General features: G+C 45.3%; 1 protein-coding gene across 3 annotated transcripts in view; it reads left to right on the forward strand.

Annotated features, from left to right (window-relative positions):
* Positions 1 to 302: 302 nt before the first annotated feature.
* SERPINE2 (serpin family E member 2) overlaps positions 303 to 26,845 on the forward strand; it is a 59,948-nt gene continuing 33,405 nt past the window's right edge. The window contains exons 1-2 of one of the 3 annotated variants that reach the window (XM_028105129.2): positions 448 to 512; positions 7,460 to 7,602. In XM_028105129.2, the coding sequence (XP_027960930.1) occupies positions 7,574 to 7,602 (29 nt within the window). In that variant the 5' untranslated portion in view covers positions 448 to 512; positions 7,460 to 7,573. Of the gene's footprint in view, positions 513 to 7,459; positions 7,603 to 7,778; positions 7,901 to 26,845 lie in introns of those variants that run through there. The other 2 variants (XM_088021538.1, XM_088021537.1) reach the window with 2 other exon arrangements.

A 26,845-nucleotide genomic window follows, 5' to 3' on the forward strand; every position in this document is an offset into this window, starting at 1 on the left:
CCCCACACACGGCCGGACCCCGTCGACCCACGTGCAGCCCGGCGGGGGCTGGCGCCGCACCCCGAGCTCGGCGCGTCTCCCGCCGCGATCCGGGCGCAACCCCACGACTTGGAGGGTTTGGGGGCGGCAGCCGCGAGGCAGCGGCCGGAGTGGGGGCGTCCCGGCGTGCGGGCGCGGGGACGCTGCGGCCCGCTGGCACACAAAGGAGGCGGCGGGAAGGCGGGGCGGGGCGGGCCGGGGGCGGGGGCGGCAGGAAGGGGCGGGGGCGGGGCGGGCAGCGATAAAGCCCCCGCCGCCGCGGCCGCCCAGCCTGCGCTGTGGGACTGCCGGGCTGCTCGGGCTGCGCGGCGAGTGCAGGCGCCGCCGCCTCTTCGCTTCCCCGACCTGCCTCGCCGCCGCCGCCGCCGCTCCCGGTCCTCCGACTCTCCGCCCTGCCGCCACCCAGCTCCGGCTCCGGTTCCGGCTCCGGCCGCTCTCCACCGCCGCCACCTGGGGATCCCGAGCGAGGGGTGGTGAGTACGGGCTGCGCGCCCCGCGGCCGATCGCGGGCGCCCGGGGGCGGGAGGGGCGCGGCGGGCGTGCCCCCTGCGCCGGCCACGGTCCCGGGGCTCTGCGCGCCGCCCGCTCCGCGACCTTGCGTCCGGCCCGGAGGCTGCGGGGCGTGCGGGGCGAGCGGGGCCCCGGGGCGGCGACGTCGAGGCGGAGGAACTTTCTCAGCCTCCCTCGGGCTGCCTCGGCCGAGACTGCGTACGCGCCCGGCTCTGTGCCCGGCCCGCGGGGAGCCGGAGGAGGACCCGGGCCGGGCGAGGAGGGGGCCGCGACGGCTGTGGCGTCCAGGTGTGCCCGCAGCTGGGAGTCCCGGGGCCGGCGTGGTTTGTGCCGGCGCATCCTCGCTGGCGCCGGTGACCCTGAACCAGAGGTACCCAGGTACTAGGCAAGCGTCCTCTACCCTGTACTTTGCGTGTGCGCTGCCTGTTGGGGAAAGACAAACCGACTCTGTGGTTACCGCTGCCCGATCAGGGTTGGGGTGACCAGTGGTTTGGGGGAGAGCCTTTAAATTGGCCTCTGGCAATCAGTTCAACCCTATGGAGCAGATTTTTGCTATTTTCATCATCTGTAGAAATGGGAATCGAGACACTGATTAGTGGCTACAGGTAAGGTGAAAGTGTACTCAGAAATTCTGGGCGGAATTAGGTGTTTAATTTGCCTGCGAACTGAGCGGGGATGGAAGGCTTCTATTACATAAGACAGCACTCCACCTTCAGGTGTTATGGGAGATGCTATTGAAGGTTTTAATGTTTTAATGAACGAAAAATAATCATATGTGTCTCTCTTGAGAAATCTCAAATGCTTTTGTGTCTTGCTTTCACCACTTTGCAGAGAACGTTCTTATATTTAGCATCAACATAAAAAGGTGTTTGAAGGTTTGACTGGCGCTTTCAAGCCAGGAAGCAGTTTACTTCTCTGAACTGTTCAGGAACAATTTACGTGATAATTTTGTACTTTGGAGATTTTATATTCAAAGTTGAACAGAGATAACTGGAAGAAATGTAAGCATTGCTAATTTGTATATCTAAAAGCAAACTTCAAAAATTGAAGATACTTTCAATGCTCTCTGCATATCTAAATCAATAATTATTGCTGTTTGCAGTATTTCAGCAAAAATTATCTTCAGCTATGCAAATGAAGGTGTTAGCCTAAATAATCTAAGGATCCTTTCAACCCCCAAATTTTGATTCTACATTAAAATGATGTTTGAAAATACTGTACAGTGTTGGGCAGTTACTGAAGGTCATAAAGATGTCATCCATCCTTTTTTCTAAACAAAAATGAATCTATGCGGAAAATTTCTGCCTCCTATGAGCTTCACATATTAGTGTAATTTTAAAAGAACAAAAATGACTCAGTCTCCAAAGGACATTAGTTTTTAAGTTCCACCCATGGGTGGAATAAATACCAGTGAGAGATTGAGGTATTAGAGTTGGAAATGAGCCATGTCCCACCCACCCCTCTGTGTGACCATCCTCTGCCAGCTAGTCATCTCCTTCAGGGACTTTGGCTCCTGGGCTTTTGCTCCCCCTCCTGTCCCAAAGTCCATGTAGGGGATGCTCTCTATTCCCACTTACTTGACCATCTCAAATCCAGTGACCTCCACCCGCTCTAGCAACTGAGTCCTCCAACTATATTGAAGTCTTGCCCTCGCTCAGAGATGCTCATCTTCTGAAATCAGAAACATCAGTGTCTCAATATCTCAATCACAAGTTCCTGCCTTCCAGGTTGCAAACTAGTGTTCCCATTGCAACTCTTCCTCAACACAAGAGACCTCTTTCCCTCCCTCCTTCCGGTTCAAAAGGTGACTTCATGGCCCGCTCTACCTGGAAAGTAGGGGCCACTGAATTGAAGTCTCTCCATGTCTTACCCCATTTCCCTCCTACAAACTTTTCCAAATTTGCCCCCTCATCCAAGACATCTTCTTAAGCACCTACTGTGTCCAGGCGCTTTGCTTGGCTCTGAAGTGTGATAAATACAGCAGATTCTTGCTGTCTTGGAATGGTCATTCTTGTGGGAAGAAACAGATGAAAAGCAAACATAATTATGCTATGATAAAATGAATAGGGTAGAATAATAGAAAAAAATCAAGTTGGGGCAGGGAACTCAGGGAAGATTAGAGAGAAGGCCTCCCTTTGGCACTGCCTAGGGTCTCTCCGTGAACTCTTTCCTAATTTAACAGTATTTTTAGAATGCCATCATCTTCCTTGTCCCTGCACCCCCACCTCCTCTCTAGCGACCACTGTGTCTCCCGGGCTTCTCAAATGAGTTAACATTTCCCCTGTTCTCTGCTTTCTTCTCAGCTCCCTGTGAGCTGGCCAGAGGCTCCCCCAAAGTAGGAGAAGACCCCACAATTCCTGAACAGTGATCCTGCACATTCTCTCTAGACTTCCCTATGGCATTGGATATGGACCTTTCCTTCCTTTCGGATACTTTTTCTTTCTTCCCTAGTTGCTGTGTCCCCCTGGTTTTCCCTCTGCCTCCATTGCCTCTCCACTACCTCCTGGGGTTACCCAGGGCTCTGTCCTGATCTCTGTTCTGCTCTATACAGAGTCATTGGGTGAAGCACATTCCCCAAGCCTCAGCTATTGTCAATACAAAGTAAGCCCCAGATTGGTGTCTCCAGCTAGTTACCTACAGTCCGGTGGGTTTATCCATCCAGCCTTGTAGGCAAACAACCCACAGTGAGTCCAAGACTGACTGATTTTAGTTCTCATCATCCACCCCATACCCATTCCATCATCGGCCAAAATTTGCCTTGTTTTTTTTTTGGCGGCAGCTCTGCCAGTCACCAGGGTATTAAAGCAGAAACCTTCCGGAAAGGCTAGACTCCCTCAGCACTCCCCGCATGCAGTCACCAAGCCCTATTGTTTCTCCGTGCTGTGAAATCACCTCACCCTCTGCTGTAGTCACAGTGGCCCGGCCCTGCTTCAGAGGCCAGAACCAGCAAAATGGTGGCCCGCGTGCCATTTCCAGTTGGCAGATGTGTTGTTGGCCTGAACAAAGTATTACAAAAATTGAGTTAATATTAGAAATATTAAAATACCACTTGCATTTACAGCTTCTTTTAAAAATCAGAAGACCTGGAACACAAGGCCTCCAGTCCCGTGTGGCAACACTTGGCTCGCGTGGAGTTTCCAGCGCCCAACTACGCTGGCGGTCGCTTGCTTCTTGGTTCTCCCTAGACCTGTGGTCTTCATTTACGGTAGCCTCCTGGCTCCCACGGGCTCCTGAGTTAGCACCCATAGGCCAGGGAGGCCAGCGGCAGCCTGTGAATCCCTGGTGCCTAACTGTACAGCCTCCTGCCAGATTTCTCATATCCTAGCGTTGTACCCCTTTGAACTGTCTCCCACATCAGTGCTGGGGTGACTTTCCTCGGTTCCTCCAAATCCAGTTCTGCTGGTGTCCCTCCTGATAAAGACCCTGCTTCCCTCTTGCCTTTGGGGCAAACCCTGACTCTGAAGGCACAGCCCTGTTGTATCAGGGGTTAGGCAGCTCCAATGGAGAGGTAAGCTATTGTCTTTATGAGGTACTGCCCCTCAGTTTCTCAACACACCTTGGAACTTCTGTAAGGAGAATGGGGTATACATAATTCCAGTGTTACCTCACCTGTATCGAGATGTAGTCTCTGCTGTCTATAAACCCTTTCCACAGACCTCACCACCCTCCTGCTTCCTCACCACCGCCTTGGGCGCAGATGGGGACAGGGTGGATTCCACGGTAGGGGAGACTGTAAATACAGAGGCAGGGGCTGCCCCAGGAGCGCTCAGCCCTTGGAAAATGGCAGGCTCCGTTTAACCCCTGGTGCCCAGAGTCCTGTGGCGTGCTCCCGAGGTCATTCTCTGGACCCTCGTGTCACAGAACTCCTCCGCAGTCAGCCAGGGAACTTGCCGCGGTGCTCCACCATCTTCCCAGCAACTTCTCGGGCTGCTGGCCCTTTGCAATGACCTGACGAAGTCTACATTTTCTTCCACTCCTTCCCACCTCCCCGCCTTGTGCCCTTCCCCAAGCTTTATTTTCTTGCAAAACCGAAGTTCCTGCAGACTCCTCACACTGTGGCGCTGCCATGCCTCTTCGCCTGTGCTCCTACTGGACCTCAGCCTAGAATTCTCTTTCTCCATCCTCTGCGTTCATTGTCTGGTTCACTTCCCCCTTTTCGAGACTTGGGTCCTGTATCATCTGTTCCACAAAGTCTTTCCTGAAAACCACTACCCCCAGCCCTCCCTGGTACGTGTGGAGGGCCCCGTGGAGGCCTCTCCAATGGCAGGTACTGCATTGTAGCTACATGCTTTCCCCACTAGACTCTGAGTGCAGTGAAGATGGACCTGTGTTTTAGCTTCATTTGCACTCACCATGGTGCATTATCCAAGGGCATTTAATGGATATCTGAACTGAGCCATATTTCTATTTTTCATAAGTTTACTCCAAACTTTATTAAAGAGTGCTTATCTTTTGGGCTTGGAGGGGAGCTTCTCCACCACCACCACCACCACCACCACCACCCCCACCAGGACCTCCACTCCTGTTTTGGTACTTCTGCATTAAGTATATATATTTTCACAGCAAAAAAAAGTTTTAAAAATTAAAAAGTTAAAATCTTTTTGATCAATCATGTCTTTTGAGATAGAGCATTACTTAGGAAAAAGCAGAAGTCTAACCCGGAAGTACTTCTGTACCTATATTCACTTCAGTTATCCTCATCTGAACCTCTTTTGGCTTGGTTCTGTCTTCCTTGAGATCCACTGGCTGGGCTGTGCCCTATTTTGTGGTTTGTACAAGGTAGAGAATTCTCTCTGGCTTCCGTTAACTTTTTCAGTGATGGTGATGTGTGCCTTCTTGCTGACTTTTTTTTTTTTTTTTTTGCCTTGGTGGTTTTTTGGCTAATATCTTCAGTCAAGTTTGATGGAAAGAGCCCTACGTTGAGAGAGAGTCTGGGCTGTGCTGCCCGTGATTTGTATAGTTAATCATCTAGAACTTAATGTTTTATCTATACAATGGGTGTGATGAAATCAAAGATGTCATTAAAAAAAAAACAACAAAAAACAACCTGGGACACCTGTGGGACTCAGTCGGTTAAGCATCTGACTCTTAATTTCAGCTCAGGTCATGATCTCAGGGTCCTGAGATCCAGCCCTGCATTGGGCTCCACGCTCAGTGAGGAGTCTGCTTATCCCTCTCCCTCTGCTCCTCCCTCCACCCCTCTCTTTCTCTCTCTCTCTCTCTCTCTCTCTCTCTCAAAAAAAAAATTAAATTAAAAAAAAAAAACCCTAAAACTTCTTGACTTACTTTCCTTTTTGGTCCCGCTTTCTCATCAAGATCAGATCTAGATGAAATTTTTTCTTAAATGCATTATTTAATGTTTATCTACATGAAATTCTTATCCCTCTCTTTCTCTCTCTTTTAAATCTATGAAGTCACTCAGCTTGGATCTTTAGTACTCAGAAATAGCACTGAGGGCCAACATGAAGATTTAGTTTGTATCCCCACTTAAAGGCATTTATAAAAAATGTTAAATAAATTGGGTCCCCTATACTTGATCTTCTTTGTAAACCACTCTCTCTACCCATGAATGTGCCTAGCTTCTCTTTCCCAAACCATCATTCCTCATGAGTAGATTGCATGTCTGATCTGAAAGTCAAAGTTGGGTTAAAAAAAAAAAAATCACCCTTAGGTATGGAGTAGAGTCAAATGTAATAAACTACATCTTCAGGTTATTTCTTACCTTTTAAGTTCACAGTTCATCTAAGAGCACTGAAAGAGTAGTAGGATTTTATTTCTCTTTTGAGAAATGCTGCCTTTCACCCAAACAGGGCAGGTCTATTTACACAGTCAATGATTCTCCCCTTATTCTGCTGTTAGGTTTCTAGGTCTGGATGTAAGCCCAGTCCAGAGAAGTTGGCATTCCTTCTGGGGCTCTTTTTTGTGCATGGGGATGTACACTGAGCCTAAGCAATTCTCTGTTTGCAATTCCATTCCTGCATTTGGACAGACATGTCCCCTGTTTCATCCTTGAATTCCTTCAAAGGTTGGGGTAGACACCCCAGTTCAAGGTCAGCCCAGGAACACCTCATGCTCTTGCTTCAGGTTGACCTCAGACATTGCTCTTTGCTTCAGAGGGGATAATTCCAGAATTGGAACCCACTGTGCCTTTCTATTTTTATTAGTTAATTCTTGGGAGAAAGATAATGTGGAGGAGATTTTAATATAAAAGGGAAAAAATCCTATGAAAAGGCAGAAAGGATTTCTTGTAGTGACTGCAAATCTTGGTAAATGTACTTTGTTTTGTTGTTGTAATGCCCTCCCCCACTTGCTGCAGCGAGAACTCTGGTAACCTGGGGAATTTCTCTTAAGAACATACCAAAAATAGCATCAGCGCTTTCTCCCCCCACTTTCCTTTCTATTTAGTGCCAACTAATATAGCTACAGAGAAAATAACCACTTGTTTTTGCCTAAGTTTTTATGGACCAAATCTTGAAAGTGGGTGTGGGTATGTGAGAAAGTTTAACACCAAATATGAAGCCCACTTGAAAATGACTAAGGTGACTGCAAATGAAAATAGATTTTTCTCCCTTTCTTTTGAGAAAATGCTATATAAATAATGGCAGTGCTTGCTTCTTCTGCTAAATTTATTTTTCATTCTTGAAATAAGGAATCTGCTTAGGAAGAAATGATCTTGAGGGTTTGGTCACTGTTCAGATTATATGAGCTATTAACTACTGCATTATCTTTTGGTTACAAGTGCAGAAACCCAAGTCAGTGTAAGTGATGCAAAAAGATGGGGTGCAAGGGGGACCTGGTGGCTTACAGTGCAGACCCTGAGATGGTGGGGGTGCCTCTGGTGCAGGAGGTGACTGAAACCAGAGACTCGGGGCTTTAGGGCTCTTTTCTCTCCCTCTGTGTCTCTTTGCAGGTGGTCTTCATCCTCTCTGGGACCAGCCTAATGACCCAAGAGGGAAGAGGGGCTTCCTGCCAGTTCCAGTTGGAAAACTCCTAGGGAGGCACTCTGATTGCCTCATTTTGGGTCATGTGCCTTTCCTTGGACCAATGGCTGTGGTGAGGGGAATGGGGTACTGTGATTGGCCAGAGTCTGAGTCACATCTTCAAACCTGTGGTCGGGAGGGGAAAGCGTATTGAGAGGGGTGTGCTGGACAGGCAAGTTACCCCAACTGCCATTAATATTTGTTTCCAGTTGATGGAGGCTCTCTGTTGTCTCCTGGAGCCTCATCCCTGTCTGCACGACAGATAGTAGCATCCTCCACTCGCTCAGTTGGGAAAGAGGAGTGTGCAGCAGCTGTAGTATCCATGGTCCTACATACAGCCTGTATGTGTCAATGCCAGATCCTGAACCCAGGTGTGTAAATGTGTGAACTGTGGGCTGATACCGTGAATTTTCAAAGATTCATAGCTCATCAATATTTATAACTTTTCAAATTTAAGTTCTTGTCAAATAACACGCCTCCTTTCAGAAGACCATCTTCTCAGTTGGATGCTTGATATCCTTCAGTAACACAACCAAAACTCACGGAAAGAGGCTAATATTTTTGCCTTCTGTTGGAAGTAAGCTTTTTAGACCTGTTGCTGCCCCACACCCCTGCCCAGTTTATTCCTTAGACACTTGTTTTTGTTTTGTTTTTGTTTTTTCCTAGGACTCAAACTCTAAAATTAGTACTGACCTTTGGACTGAAAAGGTAGAGCGCATTTACCCAGAGTTGAGGGAATAGCTTAGGCTGAACTGGATAAAAGTTAACATAATCAAACAAGGACTGCGACATGACTTTTAAAAGATGCCTAATTGAGGGGCACCTGGGTGGCTCAGTTGGTTGAGTGGTCAACTCTTGATTTGGGCTCGGGTCATGATCTCAGTCCTGGGATCGAGCCCCGCATGAGGCTCCTTGCTCAGAGTGGAATCTGCTTGAGGATCCTCTATCCCTCTCCCTCTGCCCCGCAGCTTGTGCTCATGCATGCTCTCAAATAAATAAATAAATCTTTAAAAAAATACCCGATTGAACTTCACAAATGTGTGGAGAATTAGCTTAGAACATTGAGATATAATTTTTGTTTTTATAGGGTTTTTTTTTTTTTTGAGAGAGAGAGAGAGAGAGGGAAAGAGTGCGTGCACACACGTGTACGAGAGGGGGGATGAGGGGCAGAGGGAGGGAGGGAGAGAGAGAATCTTAAGCAGGCTCCATGCCCAGTGCATTAGGCTCAATCTCGTGACCCTGAGATCATGACGTGGGCTAAAATCAAGAGTTGGGCGCCTAACCAACTGAGCTACCCAGGCACCCCTTATAGTTTTGTTTTGTTTTTTTAAATAGTTACCTTTTTTTTCAAAATTTGTCCTGTCTGAATGGCATACTTTCCCCTCCCCTCGCCTGTCCCCCACCTCTCCTTCCTTAGTACAGTGCAGTACTTAAGAGTATGGAAGGTTTGGAGGCCAATAGACTGGTCTGAATCTAGATTCTGTCAGTTACTAGCTCGAGATCAGGAGGCCATAGATGATTTACTAAACTTCTCCAAGCCTCAGTTTCTTCATTTGTGAGTTGGACATGAAGGTAACTGTGGCTTAAGTTTGGGAGGATGAGGTGGAGTATATACTGTAGGTGCTGAGCACAGGGGCTAGAACGGAGCTGCCTTCCAGGACATGACATGGCGGTAGGGTTCTGTTTGTCACCGTAGTCCAGGCAAGCATTTCTCTCCTCCAGGACTCCTGTTTTCATTGTGTCTTTGATCCGGTGACTGAGGGACTCGCTCTGTGTGTTCACATGCTTGGTTTCCAGACCTGTAACACTCTCAGTGGGCAGTACTCCCAGTGATCAGCTGGTCATCGGTCCTTTCTGCAGGCTTCCAGCTCTTCTAATAATTGGCTGTGGAGCGAAGGATGGTCAGTGTGGGAAGTAAACTCCCTCTCACACCTGTGTGAGGAAATGTAAACAGCTGTGGTACCAGGAGATCTTTCTCGGGGCACATTGCAGGCTAGCCCTGTCAGCTTGGGTGCTTCATATATATATGTTAACTATGAAGAATTAATAAATGTCTTTGCAGCAGAAAAATAATCTATTTGGTTTAATATTTGGGTCTTTGCAAATGTGGTACCCAGAGTCTTCTCTCTTTGTTCTTGTTTCTCAGGCTGTGAAAAAGTCCTGTATCCAGTGATATCCACTGATATCCAAATACCCAGAAATAATAATTTTGAACACATACTGAATAGATTTTAAACACACAGTCCTTTAATTATGACTTGATTCCCTCAGGATACAGAAGATTTTCTATGAATGTTGGACTAGCCTCGGCAGACTTTCCCGTATAGGAAATGTATTTTCTGCTGCCATTAGTAGGAGATTTTAGGATTTTACTGGCAAATAGCCATTTGGGATTTTATACAGCACTCAGTGTGTGTCCACACCTGAATTGTTGCTCGGACAGTGGGATACAAGGTGCCAGGGAGATTGATTCTGTGTGACGACTTAATTATAAGGAGAGCTTCCTTTTCCTAAAGGTGTGGATTTTCTCTTTGAAATTAATTTACAGATAGACTCATATCATCTTATGCCAAACCTATGTTCATTTCTTAATGACACTTAATTAAAGTAGCAATTTAGAGGATTGGCCAGAGATGCCAAAGTATGCATCGTCAACCTGTCCTTGTGCAGCACGGTGGTAAATCATGAATATCAAAGTGCTAATCATACTCAACGGTGAATTAATTCAGCAAGTACTGAACACATAGTTGTTTCCATGCATGTATGTTACTCATTAGCCTACAGTTTCTTTTGGGTAGGATAAGTATGTAGTTTTTACATGTACAATGGCAAAATCATGCTTTTTGTCTTCCTTTCTACCTTGTGTTGTGGTTCTTTGTGTTTTATCTCCCCTGTTAGGAACCCTCGAGGATTTTTTTGGTCTATCTTATCCTCCTGGGTTCGTTCCACAGTACCTGATGCCGAGGAGCCCAAAAGGGAAGAAGGAAATGAAAGAGCGTGGATCTTCAGTGTGTCAAGTACTGTTAGGCACATTTTATACATGATCTTATTGAATCTCAACCACCCTTGGAAGGTTGAAATGAGTCCTAGCTGGCAGGCAAGGAAACGGAGATTGGGGTGTGTGGAGCACCCTGCCGAGAATCTCACCCATGGGATATTCACTCCAAGTCTGCGTGTCTCCACAGTAGAGATCTTTCATCCTGAAACGTTGTTTTCAGGGAGTGACTGAAACTAGACAGTGGTGTCTGGGCAACAGTGCAGGGCCCCACACATGAGATGTCAGAGCATGCTGGACAGGGTGAACTTGGGAATCAGATGAACCTGGGTTTAAGCCCCAGCTCTACAGTTAGTCGTTTGATGTCCACAAAATACTTTCCTCTCTGGGCTTCATTTCCAGAGCTGGAGCTGATGAGGATATTCCCTTCTTTGTAGAGAAAGCTAGCATTGTCCCTGCTTCACAGACAGGGAGCTAGCAAATGGTGACTTAAATCACTTGGCAAGGTCAGGGCTGAGGCAAGTTGAGAACTTGGGTCTCTGCTCCTGTCCCTTGTCACCTCTCCAATCATCAAGTCTGGGTACAGCAGCCAGAACTGCAATCACTTGTCATCTACCCTTGATCAGCCCCCAGAGTACCCCGCTGACTTGTGGACACTCACCATCCATCCCTTAGAGCCACTTGGCTGATTCATGTCTCCTCTTCTCTGTGTTGTTCACCCCCATCTTCTTGAAGAGGATTATTCCCAGAGAGTAAAGAGATTCCCCAAGACTTATTCCTGATGCATCTGCCCCACACAAGACTTCAAAATGGCAGCCCTATTGTGTTTGGGTGCATTTGGTTTAAGAACTAGTTTTTCAGCCAGACACTCTGAGGGACCTAGAAGTCTCCACAGCACAGGTTGACCTTTGAGGATCTTATATGTTTCGATTAGAAAGGGCATATCTGTGATACTTTAACAGTCCAAGATGAACAGTTTCACAAATCGGTGACCTCCCAACAGTTCAAGAGCCATGGTACACTGTCATGGGCGGACGCAACAAGGGGGTACATTTTCTGTAGAGGATTTCAGTGCAGTGGTAAAAATACCTCAAAATTGGTTAGCTTTTTATTATCATCAAGTACCATGTTGATCAACTCTTCTTCCCCTGGAGCAGACCCATCAGCCTGACTGACCCCCAGTACTGCACTAGGTCAGTAGTAATTCACAGCCAAAATGAGTGCTTTGCATGAGATGTCTGGAAGGCCAGACCGGAGGGGTTAGTGTGGACTCAGTCCCTGGGAAGGCTGCACAGAAGCCCTCTCCCTTCCCTCTTTGTGGGGAAGGACTTCAGGAGAGCAAGCAGTGTGTGACCCCCGATGACTAGTCTAGTCGTGGTGCCAATGTAAGTCATGGACTGTGGAAGCTCTTTACGTGCATGGCCCCCCTGCATTCTCTTGACAGCCTTGAAAGGCTGGTGGCCCGAGGTGGTTCTGTAGATGAGGAACCCGGAGGCTCCCTGAGATTCGGGAATGAGGGCAAGTGATGGATAGTCTCTGGGTCACTGTTTCCTTCTGCATGAAATAAAGGTAGGAATGCCCAGCTTTCCAGGAAGCTAGGAGGCTCATCAGTGCTAATGCTAAAGCCCTTTACTCATAGAAGTTTCTTAAATATCAGTTACTATCAATGGTCGTGCACGGGAGAGGTAAGTCTATGCACAATGTGAAATATTGTCAAGTAGCTGATAAACGCAAATGTCTAGATAGCCTTCATGGGTAATGCAGTCCTTATTTGTTTTTTTTCTTTTGCATTATTCTCCACAAAACCCTTTCTGCTCTAAATTTTGTCGATTGCTACTTACTGATTTGTAATAATAATAAGTGTTGGCCATTTAGTCTTTCAAATGCTCTCCATGAGTAAATACAAGGAGGTAACTCCTTCATGGAGGAGAGATCAGTTCTCTTAAGAAAAAAAAAAAAAGAAAAGAAAAGAATATTCATGGGCAACTTCAAAAAGGTGTAAAGCCTTACAACTTTTCCTTTCATTGAATGCTCATGAGTACAAGACACTGGAGACTATAAAACTGCATCAAGACTTGGTCTCTTCCTGGTCAGGCATGCAAGGCAAAAGTACTGCCAAAGTGATGCCTTAATAAGTTATTAAAAGCACCAAAATATGTAATTTTTCTCTGTGAAAAAAGTGTTTTCTAATTTGAAAACTGTGTGCATGGATACGAAAGGACAAATGTCCCCAGGATCATTCCTCAGGGAAATTGGGGGTTGCTATATGTTAGGGTCCTTTCAAAGTCTCCCATTTGCAAAGATCATGATAAGTTCATTAGTCAGAGTTCACCAAAAGCCCTGGATGGATGAGACTTATAAGTGAGTCTTGCAAACAAAGGGAGAAGGGCACATAAGCCTGCCATCCCCTTAATCAGTATTTATTCTGAATGTTCATAGAGGTTGCACTGTACAAGAGGGTTTAAAAAAAAAAAAGGCACAGAATTAGAATACAGATTTAGTAATTATTCCTGAGGTCATGACTTCACAATTGCCAAATTTTAAGTGCTCTGTTCATTAAGATAATGCTGATTGCTATAATAAATAAATCCAACTATGTGCCATGTCACAAACTTCCATTTGCATAATGCCCAAAATGGGCACGTCTGTTCCAAACCTGGTGAATCAGGGAGCCAGCCTCTTTCTCACTTCCAGCTCCACTTGACTTAGCAGCAGTTTCCAAGGTCATGATCCTTGTCAGCATCAAGCTGGTGGAAGCAGAAAGATCACAGAGGATTGCATATGGCAGCTCTTGATGGGCCAGGTCTAAGAGTGGCGTACATCACTCCTGTTCCCATTTTATTGACCACGTTTCAGTCTCATGGACACTTCCACGTACAACAGAGGCTAGGAAGTGTAGCCCTAGCTCTGTGTTTGGGAAGGAGAAGGAATGGGTTTGCTGAGGAGATAGCTACTCTCTATTAAATGAAGTTTCACGAAGACTCTAAGGCACTTTAAAAAGTCACACAGTAACATGCGTGGCTATCATGTATATATTTTCTTCTATGAAGGCAACTGCCTCGATGGCCTATGAAGGACTTCGTATGGCTTCCGAGAGATTTTTCAGTGACGGTGTGGCATATAGATTTGAAAAGTTCTGTATCATAGGCAACTTGGACAAAAAGGAGATGATGTACTTGGGAAAGTTGTTAGACAACTTGGAGTGATGACAGGCTTGGAGAAGATGTCTGGGAAACCTCTGAGTTAAATTGCTTCATGGAAGGGGAGAATGGAAAGAAAAGTACCATTTCTGAATCGTAATATATGTGATTTCACACCTTCGTCATGAAGTTTAGTCAGGTTGACCAAAACTTGGGTGGGCAGGAGTGGGAGGTGTTGGGGATCTTCTCGTTGGGAAAAAGAGGAAGTCCGTCTTCAATGGGAGAGAACCGTCTCCTCCAGCACATATGGTAATTAGAACTTAATCAAAGAAATAGACGAAAGGACCAGGGATTGGACAAGGAGGAGGCAGGTGACAGGAGCAGCCCTGCCCTCTCTGGGAGAAGCCTCTGGCAGCATCTGACTTGTGGGCATATCCGTGTGGTTTCTTGCTGTGTGATGTGGGCAGATTAGTCAGCATCTCTGTTACCTCAGCTGTATCTGGAGGGGCTCATGTGAGATTCAATGAGATGACATGTTCACAGGGCTGTCAACGCAGTAGGAGCTCTATAAATGCCCTTCCCTCAACCCCCCTCCTGTGCAGCTACCCCCCAGCTCCATTGTTAGTGAACATCGTCTCTGTAGCTGGCTATGAGAAACTGGGGAGACAGTTCTCCCCTATAAAATGTGACTTGATGCTGAAAAGAAGCTCAGCTCCTCCATCCCTAGAGATTCCTCCGTGCAATCAATACCTGACAGCAGAGGTTAGACAGAGAGAAAGAACTTTCATTAAGTCATCGATTTTTAATTCCAGAATTCCTTATTCTTCTGCCTTTGCGCCGGATGTGGGGAAGTAAAAAGCTGGTCTTGCGGGGAAAAGTTGTGTGGTGCCTAAGAGTTGTCACATCGTTGTCCAGGATGATGTCTTATGTGATCCTCATAGCAAGCTTCTGAGGTATGGGATGCAAGAGGATGGTCATCATTGATTTTATAGATGAGGAAACTGAGTCACAGTTGGTGCGATTTGTCCGAAGCAATTTGTCTGATGCCGGCAGGCCTGGGACTAGTCTATAGGCCTATCCCACAATTGTGTTAACGTGGACACAGGTTTCTTCTGTGAAATAGCTGAACACGCCCCCTCCCCGCCCCCCAAAATCCCTTCAGAAGCCATTAGCAAGATGCTCAGCAAGAGAAATAAAGTCAGGCTAAAGGAAGAACCTCAGTACTTGGGTAGCTAAAGCCAAGTTTGGAATCATGCTTCCCATTACTTCAGATGGTTTCTGAGCTTTGCAGAACTTTGCTGGTTTGATGGTTGCTTGCTGGAAGTAAACATGAAAATATAGAGGGGTCATCTTTTAAAATATTACTTTGGGATTTTGTTTGTTTACAAACTCTTTGTACTGAAAGAAGTGAGCAGAGGATCAGAGATCACAGCAGAGGAGCCTTTCTTGAAGTTATTGACTATTTTATCTTCCCCATCCCTCATTCCTTCTTCCTACTTCAGAAGTATTTCTAGATCTTTTGCCTATAGATAGATATATGTATATTTATTTCAGAAGATGTCTGCCTCATATAATTTCCCTCCGGAAGTTAAAATGAGGGGACCAGGGAACCATTCCCTGTTATACTCATTCCCAACCTCCTCTGCATGACTGTTTCACTTGTAATAAATAAATACCAAACACTCACACTGAGAGATTCAGATGGGGTTAGCCTGTTTGGGTCTCCCAAGCCAAGACTGGGTAAAGAGGGGGCTTAGTCACCAGAACTGGACGGGAAACTGAGGAAGAAGAGAGGAAAGTGTGCCCAGGTGTCATAGGATCACTTTCTGGAGGCTGCCAAACTTAACCTCAAAGCAGCACTACAGCCATCTAATGAAAAATGGAATGTAATGGCTCTGTATCCACAACTGAATCCAGTTTTAATACAACATCATTAATCTATTTAGAGGGAGGATAGGAAAGATGCTGCCTGTCCGTTTGCCCTGAGCCTTTTTCGTTCCTGAACTGTGTCCGTGAACCTACCAGGGGATGGAGGCGTATCAGGAGGCTGATGGAGCCATACTGCTCTCTTCCTTCCCCGGCTCCTCAACACAAGTTCAGCCCTATCCTACCTTCCTCTTGTTTGCCTGGGGGAAAAAAAGATCATAAATAAGTACCCAGTGGTGCCAAAGGGAGAAGCAAAACACAGGATGGATCACCGAATGTTGTATTTTAGTTCCATGGTGTCGGAGAAGCTGACTTCTCAGGTGGGCTCCCCTTAGATGGCATCCCTTAGGGGGTTGCACAGCATGCAGCACCAAAGAAAAACTCAGATTCCATCAGGAGCCCCAGGAATGTTACAGATCAGAGAGGCTCACAATTACCACACTTGTAGGAGATGGAAGAATGAGAAGATGGTCCTTTAGCCAGTTAGCCTACTCCCCACTCAAACAAAACCTGCATAAGAAGTCCACTTGCCGTAGGAAGGTTATTTGATAAGTATCTCACAAAAGCACATTGGACAGTCGATGGTCCAAGTTCTAGAACTCAATCTGGGTCAGTTCCAGATGGCCTGTGAGGAAGTTCCTAGTCCATGAGCCCTGGAGGCTAAGTATTGTCAACACAGTGCCACACAGTAGATGCCTTCATTCTCAAGTGGTGGGGGCTGTCTGTGTCTTAACTACAGGTAATAAAAGACATTAGCCCTTGGAGACAGTTTATTAAAAGAGATCATTTTTTAGTCCTTACCTTCTATCTAAATTCTATTTCTTAATTTGTAGAACAAAAGCTAGGGGTTAAAGGTTTGCATACCTGAGGAACAACACTAATTTGTGAGTGGTACCATCATTTATTGAATAAATATATATTGAGTGTCCATTGTTGCTTTAAATTCCGATGCTTTTAATTCTTTGCTAGTTTGGTTATCACTTGTCAGTTGCCACCATCGCTGGTCACTCTTGTCTTGAGAGGGGACATTATGGCTGCTTTTCTGGTTTTCATCTCTTCTGACTAATTTTCTGTATAGAGAGATACTAATGGTCAAACGCAATACAATTGCATGTAAAGTAAAAGCTAACTGACACTTTTCTCATTTGCTTGGAACTCTTAACACTACGTATCAGGCCCACTTGGCTTCTGAGTCCCTTAAGTACTTCTGTCTCCGGTTCGCCCATAGCTCTCGAGGTTAGGCTGTGTTTTCCCTTCATTTTGTCTTTTCTAACCTTGTGCATTACTCAGGGCACAGGACCAAGGGAACTGTTTTGTTGACGGAGAAAGCACATGAGTATTTGTGCAGCCTCTAAAGCTCTGTTAGAAATGGAAAATGGTTGTCAATTTTGCAGCTCCCTTTCCCCAGGCCCCAAGAGTCTGGGCACTCCTTCTTTGGTACCTGTTACTTTGACAGCCCCTTTCTTTATGGCTACATACTCTGCCAGCCACCATTTGATCAACCATCGAGAATATTGAAGCATCTTTTCGCACTCCAGGGCAGTGCTGTAGGCACTGAAGAGATCACAGTTTGGATTCCTGAGTGAAGGCTGTTACACAAGTCCCTTGCTCCTGGCAGGCATCTTGCTGCTGTTTTGGGAATTTTGTCTGGGCTGCAGAGATTTGAACCTGTCAAGTCCGAGACTGTTTGTTTTCTCAGGAAATGCAGCCCTATTAAAGCCATTGTTTTAAAAGTCGCTGGGAGCATTAAAATCCTCAGTCATCAATTAGTAGTGTGAAAATTTAGAAGTGGCTGGGGCTTCAGGCAAGCAATACTGACTTAAATGTGTAGGGCACTTTAAGACAGCTCTTGATTGTACATTTTAAAATAGGGAATGCAAATTGAAATTCCTCCTGGGTGCTTTAAATCATGCATTATATGTGCAGTATTTTCAATTAGCTGCAGAAAAAATACGTTCCGTGTGGCTCTATTTTTACAGCTGGGAATTGCGCTGAGAACACAATTGACTATTTCATACATGTGAGATTTATTTAAATGACTCATGGGGCATTTGCAGTTTAACCAATAATTGAAAATATTGTTGCAGTGTGGCAGGTAAAACTACGATGTCATTTTGCATTCCTGAAGAGGTTCTCCAAGCTCAGTCGCATCACATTAGTCAAAGGGGTGGGCAATGGACAGGAAGTTCGTGCAGTATTGAGATTCAGTCCTTCACATTTCATTCCTGGGCTGTGCCACACCACAAAAAGACCAAGGATGCTTGACTGTCAGAGGGTTCTGTGGGCTGTGCATTCGTGAAAGACCCCAACCAAGCATGAAGGCGTTGTCTTGTTTCTCTTTCCTGTTTTCACGTACCAGATACAGACAAAAGATCAGGTCAGATATGGGGAACCCCATCCTTCCCCCAACTCTTCTCTTACTTCCCATTCCTTTCCCACCATGCTTTGCCAGCCATTTCATATCAGACATCACCTATAGTACTGATGCAGAAAGCTAAGTTGACTCTCAGGATGGACCAACCAGCCTCTCCGTGGTCATTCATAAATGTTACTGGGGATTTGGAATGCATGTTCTCACTGAAATGATGTTGTAAATGGTGGTTAGGTAGTTATTAAAATGCATTGTTGCTCAATGTGATTTAAAATATGGGTTACTTAGGTATTTAATGGTCAGCATTAAAGTCCTAACCACCAATTTTTAATTTTTCTCTGGATCAGTGGTTCTCAACCAGGGTGATCGATCCTCCCTATCACCCCAGGGACATTTGTCAGTGTCTCCAGATGTTTGTCAATGTCTCGGAACATTTGGTTGTTGCAGTTGGGTGGGGGGTGCTACTAACATAAAATGGGTAGAGGCCAGGGATGCTGCTTAACATCCTGCAATACACAGGACAGTCCCTCCCAACAAAGAATTACCCAGCTTAAAATGTAAATAGTACCCAAGTTGTGAAGCCTTGCTCTAGAATTTCTTAAAAAAAAAAAAAAAAAATGACTTCCCCAAATACTTCAGAATACAACCTGCTTTTAAGATGGTGGTTTCTGTAATTGACATTAGTACATGAGGGGAGTTAAGGTCATAGTTGAAAACCTGGCTTTTTCATTAATGCCTTGACATATTGAGCACCTCAGTGTCCTCATGTACTATGTTGGATGCTGGGGAAGAGTGGGCAGCAGGACAGACAGGGGCCTCCCCTCACTCACAGGCACAAAGAGAAGGGGAGATGGCAAGTTTTCCAGTCAGGGGGAGCATGAGCATGGAGGCCTGAGGCTGGAAAGAGCCTGGCAGCTCCCATGAACTGCCAAGAGGAAAGTGTCTCTCTAGAAGGAAGCCAAATCCAGACAAGGCAGGTCAACTCATAGGCTGTGGGAGGGAATTTCATTTCATCATAAGAATTAGGGATGCCATAAGAGGGTTTAACGCTGGTCTTGGTGCCGAGGGTCGTGGTCAGCCTTCCTGGTCAGCAAGGTCACTGGGGTAGTACAGTGAGTTGGATATAAGAGACTACTGTTCTATTCCAGGAATGCTGGTGGCTTGACTGGGGGCAAAGGAGGTAGAGAGAGTAGACCATTCAGGAACTGTGTCAGAGGTAGAGTGGTAGAGTTTGTTGATGGGTCAAATGGGGAAGGGAAGGATGAAGGGTGACTCCCCCACTTCCAGCTTAGATTCTTGGATGGATAAAGTACCACACCAATTGGGTTGTAGAACCTGGAAGAACAGCAGGTTTAAGGATGACTATGTACTTTTTCCCCCCATCTTAGAATTTCTATGAAAATGGGTGAGGGGACTTCTATATGTCTTTCTACTTAATTTTTTTTTCTTAAAGGAAACTGTTCAAGTTGGCTCTGCTTGCTAAAATGTAAGGTATTTCTCCTGTAGTACCTCTGTTCTCTGCTTGCTATCATAATAGGCTTTCCACTGTAGCTCAGAATTGTTTCTAAATGGCTTCTTTGGGAAATCACCAAGCATTTTCTATATTAGATATTTTTCTGTCTAAGCAAGTAGAACAGAGATGAGAGTCAGCTTACCGTCAGACTTGTACCATTGAGGCTTTCGACCACTAAGGCAAGTCTCATCTGGCTTCACTGCACTAAAAATTTTTTTAAATTGTTTTAATCTAATCCCACCCTATTTCAGCTTTAGCTGAACATTTATCTTATTCTTGAGCCTGGTAGTCTTGGAAAGAACACAAGGAAGGTCCCCAGAGCCTGAGTCCATTTCCAAAGTCACCCAGTGACCATCAGTAATTTCCTGACCCCATCACCAGGGCCATTTTTGGAGGCTTCATGGACCCTGGCTACTGCCCCCTGGAACACAAGGCTACCTTCCCTGAGGACTTGTGACCAGCCGCCAAGCTCTGATAAAGTCACATACTAGACCTTTGAATTCCTCCTACAGCAAAGAAATGAAGGAAATGGCCCACAACTGAAAAAAGACCCCAAGCAAATAGAAAAGACAGCTTTTAAAATTTTGATTTTTAGAATTTGGAATTTGGGGATATTTTGCAATTGAGAGAACTATGAAGATAGGTTGGTGTGCAGGCCTTAAGAGGCTGAGGAGAGACCCAAGGACTCTTGAGGCACCACAATGATGGTAGGAAGTGGCAGTAATGGTGAAGCCGGCTTTGATTGAGCTCTTAATATCTTCAAGAACTGTCTAAAGAATCTGAGATGTGCTACCCTTTTTTACTCTCTGCAACAGCTCATAAGGCAAGACTGCTATTATACATACCCATTTTACAGATGAAGAAACTGAGGCACGGTTATGTGAAGTACTTGTCAAAAGTCATATAGTTAATTGATAACGGAGCTGGGATTTGAACTTGGGTGGTTTGTCTCAGGAGCCTGCAGAGGCCAAGAAGACTAATCAAAGAATTATGAAAAGGCATAATTATGCAAAAACATATTTTTGGCATCTTTTTTTTAGAATATTGAGGGTTTTTTGCATGCCTATTGGGAAAAGAATTAAAGTAAATTTTAAAAAGATCTGTCTTCAAGTGCATTTGTTTGCTGACAAAAATTTTTAGATAAGGTTTTGTTTTTTACTTGTTTTGTTTTACTTTTTTATTTTGAGATAGTTGTAGATTCATATGCAGTCGTAAAAAATGCTGCAGCGAGATCCTTGTACCCTTTCCCTAGTTCCCCTAGTGATAACACATTGCATAACTATACACAACAGTAAATACCACAGCTAGGAAATTGACATGGGTACAAGCCATCCATCTTACTCAGGTTTCTGCAGGCACTCATTTGTGTGTGTCTGCACTTACTTGTCTGCGGTCTTATCATGTGTAGATTTGTGTGCCCACCACCACAGGGAAGATAGCAAAGAGCTCCATCATAAGGACCCTGTGTGTTAGCCCCCCACTCCCAGCCTCCCTGGCTCCTGGTAACCGCTAATATGTTCTCCATCTTTTGTCATTTTAAGAGTATTTTATAAATGGAATCATATGGTATATAACCTTTTGGGAATCAAAAATTTTTTCACTCAGCCTAATTCCCTTGAGATCCATCCAAATTGCTGAGTGTACCAGTAGTTCATTCCTTTTAAGCTGAGCGGTATCCCCTGGTGTGGATGTGCCACGGTTTCTTTAAGCATCCACCACTAAAGAACATGTGGCTGTTTCCTGTTTGCAGCTATTACAAATAAAGCTGCTGTGTACATTGGTGTACAGGATTTTGTGTGAACATGAGTTTGCACAAATGTGTAAGATTGCTGGATTATATGATTAAATGATGTTTAGTTTTGTAAGAAACTGCCAACCCCGTTTTCCAGAGTTGGCTGTACCATTTTACATACCCACCAGCAGCGTGTGAGTTTTCCGGTTTCTCTGCCTCTTCTCCAGCATTTGGCATTATCACTAACTTTTATTTTGGCTACTCTGTGTAGTGATGGCCCACTGTGGTTTTGATTGGCATATCCCTAATGGCAAATGATGTTCAACACCTTTTCATGAGCTTATTGGCCATCTGTATATTCTCTTCAGTGAAATGTTTGTCCATGTCTCTGTCCATTTTCTGACTGGAGTGTTTGATGTTTCTTTTAATGTTGCATTAATATAGTTCTTTATATATTATAGATACTAGTCCTTGGTCAGATATGCAGTCTGCAGATATTTTCTCCCAGTGTGTAGCTTGTCTTTTCATCATCTTTGTAGAGTCTTAGAGCAAATATTTTTAATTTTGATGATGTCTGGTTTATCAGTTTTTCCTTTTTTGAGTCATGCTCCTAGTATCAAGTCTAAGAACAAATAAGGTTTTGATTCCTGCCTCTGCTAATGCAGTGGTCTCGTTGTTGAGAAAGAAGGCAGTGGGACGGGGTGGGCATTGGAGTGTATGGTTCTTCCAGCTCCTGTCTAGTTTGGCCTCTGGTGTGTATCATGATGAGCTGGTTGTCATGGTTATGGCCTCATCTTAGAAACACCATAAGATGATGATGGTGTGAGAAGAAAGATACTTCCAGAATCTCAGTTTCCCCAACCATTTATGATACCTCCTAACACAAGAACTTTTTGCACTTGAGATCTGTCTGGAATACTCCTCCTTGCCCTCCACTGTGTCCCCCTTTGTCCCATCATATCCAGCTCACCTTCCGATGTCCCCCCTATGTGGCCCTTCCTCAGAGCTCCCCCTCAGCTCTGTTGACCTTTGGAGCAGACAACTCCTTGTTGTGCAGGGCTCTCCTGAGCCTCGTAGGATGTTGAGCAGGATCTCTGGCCTCTGCCTTCTAGAGGCCAGTAGCACCCTCCCCAACACCCAGTTGTGACCACCGAAAATGTCTGCAGATGTTCCCTAAGGGATGCACCTGCCCAGGTTGAGAACCTTGGCTCCAGGCCCTCAGCTCTGGGAGAGTAGGTGCTGAGTCTGTCTTGTCCGTGTTCTCACCTCGGCACCGTGCCTGTCACCCTGTTGTCCGTTAGTGTTTGTGAAAAGTAAGTGGACAAACTGTAGCCACTGTCAAACCCCTCTTTATGTGGCAGCCTTGGGAATCCCACCCTGACTGCAAAAGAACCAAGTTGTGAATTTGAGCCCTAGAAATCTAGAGTCCTCTCTACACAGATGAATATGGGCTTCCTTGTCCTTCCCGCTGGCTGAAATGAGGATGCCTGAGTCTTCCAGTTCCTGCCTGATTAAAGCCCACATCCTCTCTTAACACTGCCAATGCAGGGGCCCTCACAGCCACTAACTCTGGACCTCCTTCTGAGAAAAAGAGGGCATCCCTGCAGGCAGAAGGGGAGCTCCTGCGGGTGGCATTTTTGGGTAATGTGACGCAGGGCGCTCTCAGAGACCCAGTTCAGCGTTCACCTGCTGAGTCTCCTTTTCCACTAAGCTGAGCTCTGCTCCCTTTTCATGGGGGAAGGGAGGAAAAGAGGGGTTTGGGCTCCGTTTGGCTTAGCAAAGCACGTAACCAGACGTAATTAGTGCAGAAAGTTCCCCGGCAGTAAGTACAGTGGCCATAAGAATAATTTAGGGTATGTGTGAGTGATTTAGGTTTTTCTCTCTGTACCTGGTAGTTCTGTTCCCTGAGCCGGAATGAGAGAGCTGGCTTTGGCTTAGCAAAAAAAGACTGCCGTGGGGGTGGGTGGGGGGAAACCACGCAGCAGTTGGGGAGGACAAAGCCTAGTTATGTCAGCCCTGGCTCCCTGCTGCTGCTTCATGGGGAGGCTGTCGGACTCCCAGAGGCTTCGCAGCCTTGGGAGGCTGGGGACTCATCATCTTCCTGTGGAGGAGTCAGGGCCTCTGACTCGGCCTGGTGGAAACGCTTTCCCCGGTGCTCCTGGCTGGAAGCTCAGTGTGGCCTGGCCATCCCCACACCTCCAGCCGCACAACTCCTTGACAACAGGCTGGAGGTGAACCTGATTTGATGAGGTGGGCCGACCGCCCAGAACTTTAGTTACTGGTAACACAAACCTTCCCCACTGGGATTGGCAGAAGGGAAGCCGCTGGATGCCCTCTTTCACATGGAAAAGGCTTGGATGGAGAATCCTAGGGAGAACCACCAGGACAGCTGGTGTCCGTGCAGTTGTGGCTGTGACAGGAAACAGTCTCTGACTTCAGACTGAAGCCTGGATTGCAAATTAAGGAAAGCCGGTGGCGTCATGGCCTGACAGCGTGGGGGGAGAGTGGGAAGGGGTGCTTTCTTGTGCGCTAGCAAGGTTCTCTCTCACCCTTGGCACTAATGCACGAGGCCGGATAATTCCTTGTGTTGGGTGTTGTCTTGCACATGGTAGGATGTTTAGCAACATCCCTCACCTCAACCACAGGATACCAGTAGCACCCCTCCCAGTTATGACCACCCAAAATGTCTCCAGACGTTGCCCAATGCCCCCGGAGAGGGGGTGCAGTGTCACCGCCCTCCCGGTGGAGAACCACTGCGTGAAAGAAACAAACATTCTGTTCAATTCTTGTGCCTCATAAAACTGTGGTCGCTTGTTTACCCCTCGTATTTGATGACTTAAACACAGGACAGAGAGGTAGAAAGAAGGCAGTGTTTCTTGACTTTTTCCTTGGTTGACCCTTTAAACTCCATCACAGGATGCAGCATGACACATTGGCTAGGAGTGTCCATTTTCAGACGTGTCTTCACCCCGTACGATCTGGGCAGGCTATTTAATTTTTCCGGGCTTCTATTTTTTGTCATCTGGAAAGTATAAATACTAATGCCTACTTAAGTTGAGGACTCAGCTGGATGTTGAATATGTAAAATTCTAGGTAGGGTGTCTGGTGTATAGTTGACATTCAATGAATGATGGCCATTATTCTTGAGTACTTAAGATTGTGCTCCACAAGTTTTTTGTTTTGTTTTGTCTTGTTTTTAAGAGAGGAAGGGAGGGAGGGGGGAGGGGGGGTGCAGAGGGAGAGGGAGAGAGAGAATCTCAAGCAGGCTCCACTCTCAGCTCGGAGCCCAATGTGGGGCTCGATCTCACCACCCTGAGATCATGACCAGAGCTGAAATCAAGAGTTGAACGTATAACTGACTGAGCCACCCAGGCGCCCCTGTACTCTACAAGTTTTAAGCAAATTGGGATTTTTTTTTTTTTTAATTCGCACTAACAGTTGCTGCTACTTAAAATAGTGATTGGAACAGGTGATTACCACCGAATTACAAGGTGTTTCATAAATACTGAGTTCCTGCTATATGTCAGGTACTATGGTAAATGCAGGGAATAAAAATATTAATAAACTGTAATCCCTGCCTTTAAATATCTAATAGGTAGATTTAGCTATATAAATGTGTCTACTCATGTGCATCAAAATAGAGCCATCACTTACTGAAAAAACTCACCATGAAGTGGTCTGTGGGTAGGAATGGGGTGTGACATGCACCTGAATGTATATAAAGGGACCCCACTATATTTCTTAACTCTTTCTCCTTTTCCAGTAACTACCATTTTTAATTCAGGTTTGTATGATCCTGTGACTTAACCACTATTCTTGTGCCCTGTAGTCTTTTCTGCTCCCCCTTTCTATACATTTCAGCTGATCTAAGTTCCCACTGCTGTGGCTTTCTAAACAGAAAAAGGAATGCTTGTTTTAACGTGATCTGTTCAGTGTAGAAATTTTGAAAAATACAGAACAGTATAAAGAATAATAAACTCCTCTTCCCACCATCAGAATAATGATATAGATAATATCTGGATATCCATCTTTCTAGTCTTTTCTTTTTTCTGTGCCATATATTATTTTTACATAGTTAATTATACCATAGTTTTCCTTTTTCCATTGGGATATATCCAGAATCTATTACCATATCTTTAGATTTTCTTCCAGTATAGTTTCTCAGCAGCTGGTTGATATTGTGTTGAGTGGATGTCATGAGCTGACCCTTATGCTCTCCCAGAAGCGGTCCCCGAGCCAAGGAGAGAGTGTGAATGATTCACTGAGGAAGTGCTCTGGGGTGAAACAGTAAGGGGGTGGTAGAAGTGGGAATTGCAAAGGAAACAGCCAGTTAGGGAGTGATAGCAGTGAGGTCCCACAGCCCAATCCCATGGACAAATACTGAGTTCCTGCTATACGCCAGGTACTATGGTAAATGCAGGGAATAAAAATATTAATAAACTGTAATCCCTGCCTTTAAATATCTAATAGGTAAATTTAGCTATATAAATGTGTCAACTCATGTTCATCAAATTAGAGCCATCACTTACTGAAAAAACTCCAGAGAGTCACCTCCTCCTTCAGGTGGTCTCTGCCACCTGGAGGCAAAGGAGCTAAGCTTTCCTACACCTTGACCAGTAGTTGGTGGCTGTTGGCCTGGTGGGGGTGGGGGGGCAGTGGGGAGACAAAGGAATGCTGTAGTGGTGAACTCCAAGCCACTTAAGGCCCACTAAGAAAATGCGCTCCAACTCCCAGAAGCAATCCGCTGAAGGTAACAGGTGCAAATATTAGCACCAAAGCACGCAAAGCTGATAAAAGATCACCCTCAGTGCCCCCTTCATTGAAAATTTAGGTGGCAATGATCATTGTTACTGCAGTTATTTATTGCAAAGAATATTGCAATGATTCTGCTCTTAGAAATAACTCCACAGTAAACATTTTTAGGCCCAAATCTATTCGATTATTACCTTCAGATTGATTAACAGAGGGGGTATTACTGTTCTGATAGGTATATACATTTTTAAGGTTAGGCATACCCCAAATTGCCTTTCAGAAAGCTGTTTTGTTTTATCGATATACACTTCCAACACCTCCTGGTTATTTTTTTACCAGCAATAACTTAGAGAGCATTGATTTCTGACCTATGAACTGAGGACCTATAGACAACATTAGAGTTATTCTAAGGGGTCAAAAAAGTCATGTTCCTAGTCTAGCTTTGAGTAGAGACGGAATAAGTAATACCTTAAAGTATGATTTTTGGAAACATATCCAGATGCTGTTATAGATAAAAAGATTTTGCATTTTATTGAACTGTTTATGAATTCATAGTTTTTATCCTGTAGTTTCACAAGTACTTTTTTTTAAAGCATAATTACTTGGGAAGTATCTGTGATACTTGTTTATGTCTAAAGAAGGTACTACCTTGTTTTAAAGATTGAGAACCACTGGTCAACATCACTATAACGTCTTAGGTCATCTCTTGGCTGTCAGTTAGGGAATCACCCATTTGAACTGTTGCATCTTAAAAATTTATTAATAAGAAAGTGTACAGGACTTGATACCATAAATAAATCAGATTTAGTGACCTAAGACAACAGACAGAAAAACATCTCAGAACAAGTAAACATTTTTTGGACCATACCCACCTCTACTCCCATCGT

Source organism: Eumetopias jubatus, unplaced genomic scaffold (genome assembly GCF_037043125.1).
Source record: "Eumetopias jubatus isolate StellerSeaLion01/CBP00866 unplaced genomic scaffold, mEumJub1_p1.0 scaffold_3, whole genome shotgun sequence".
NCBI lineage: Eukaryota > Metazoa > Chordata > Mammalia > Carnivora > Otariidae > Eumetopias > Eumetopias jubatus.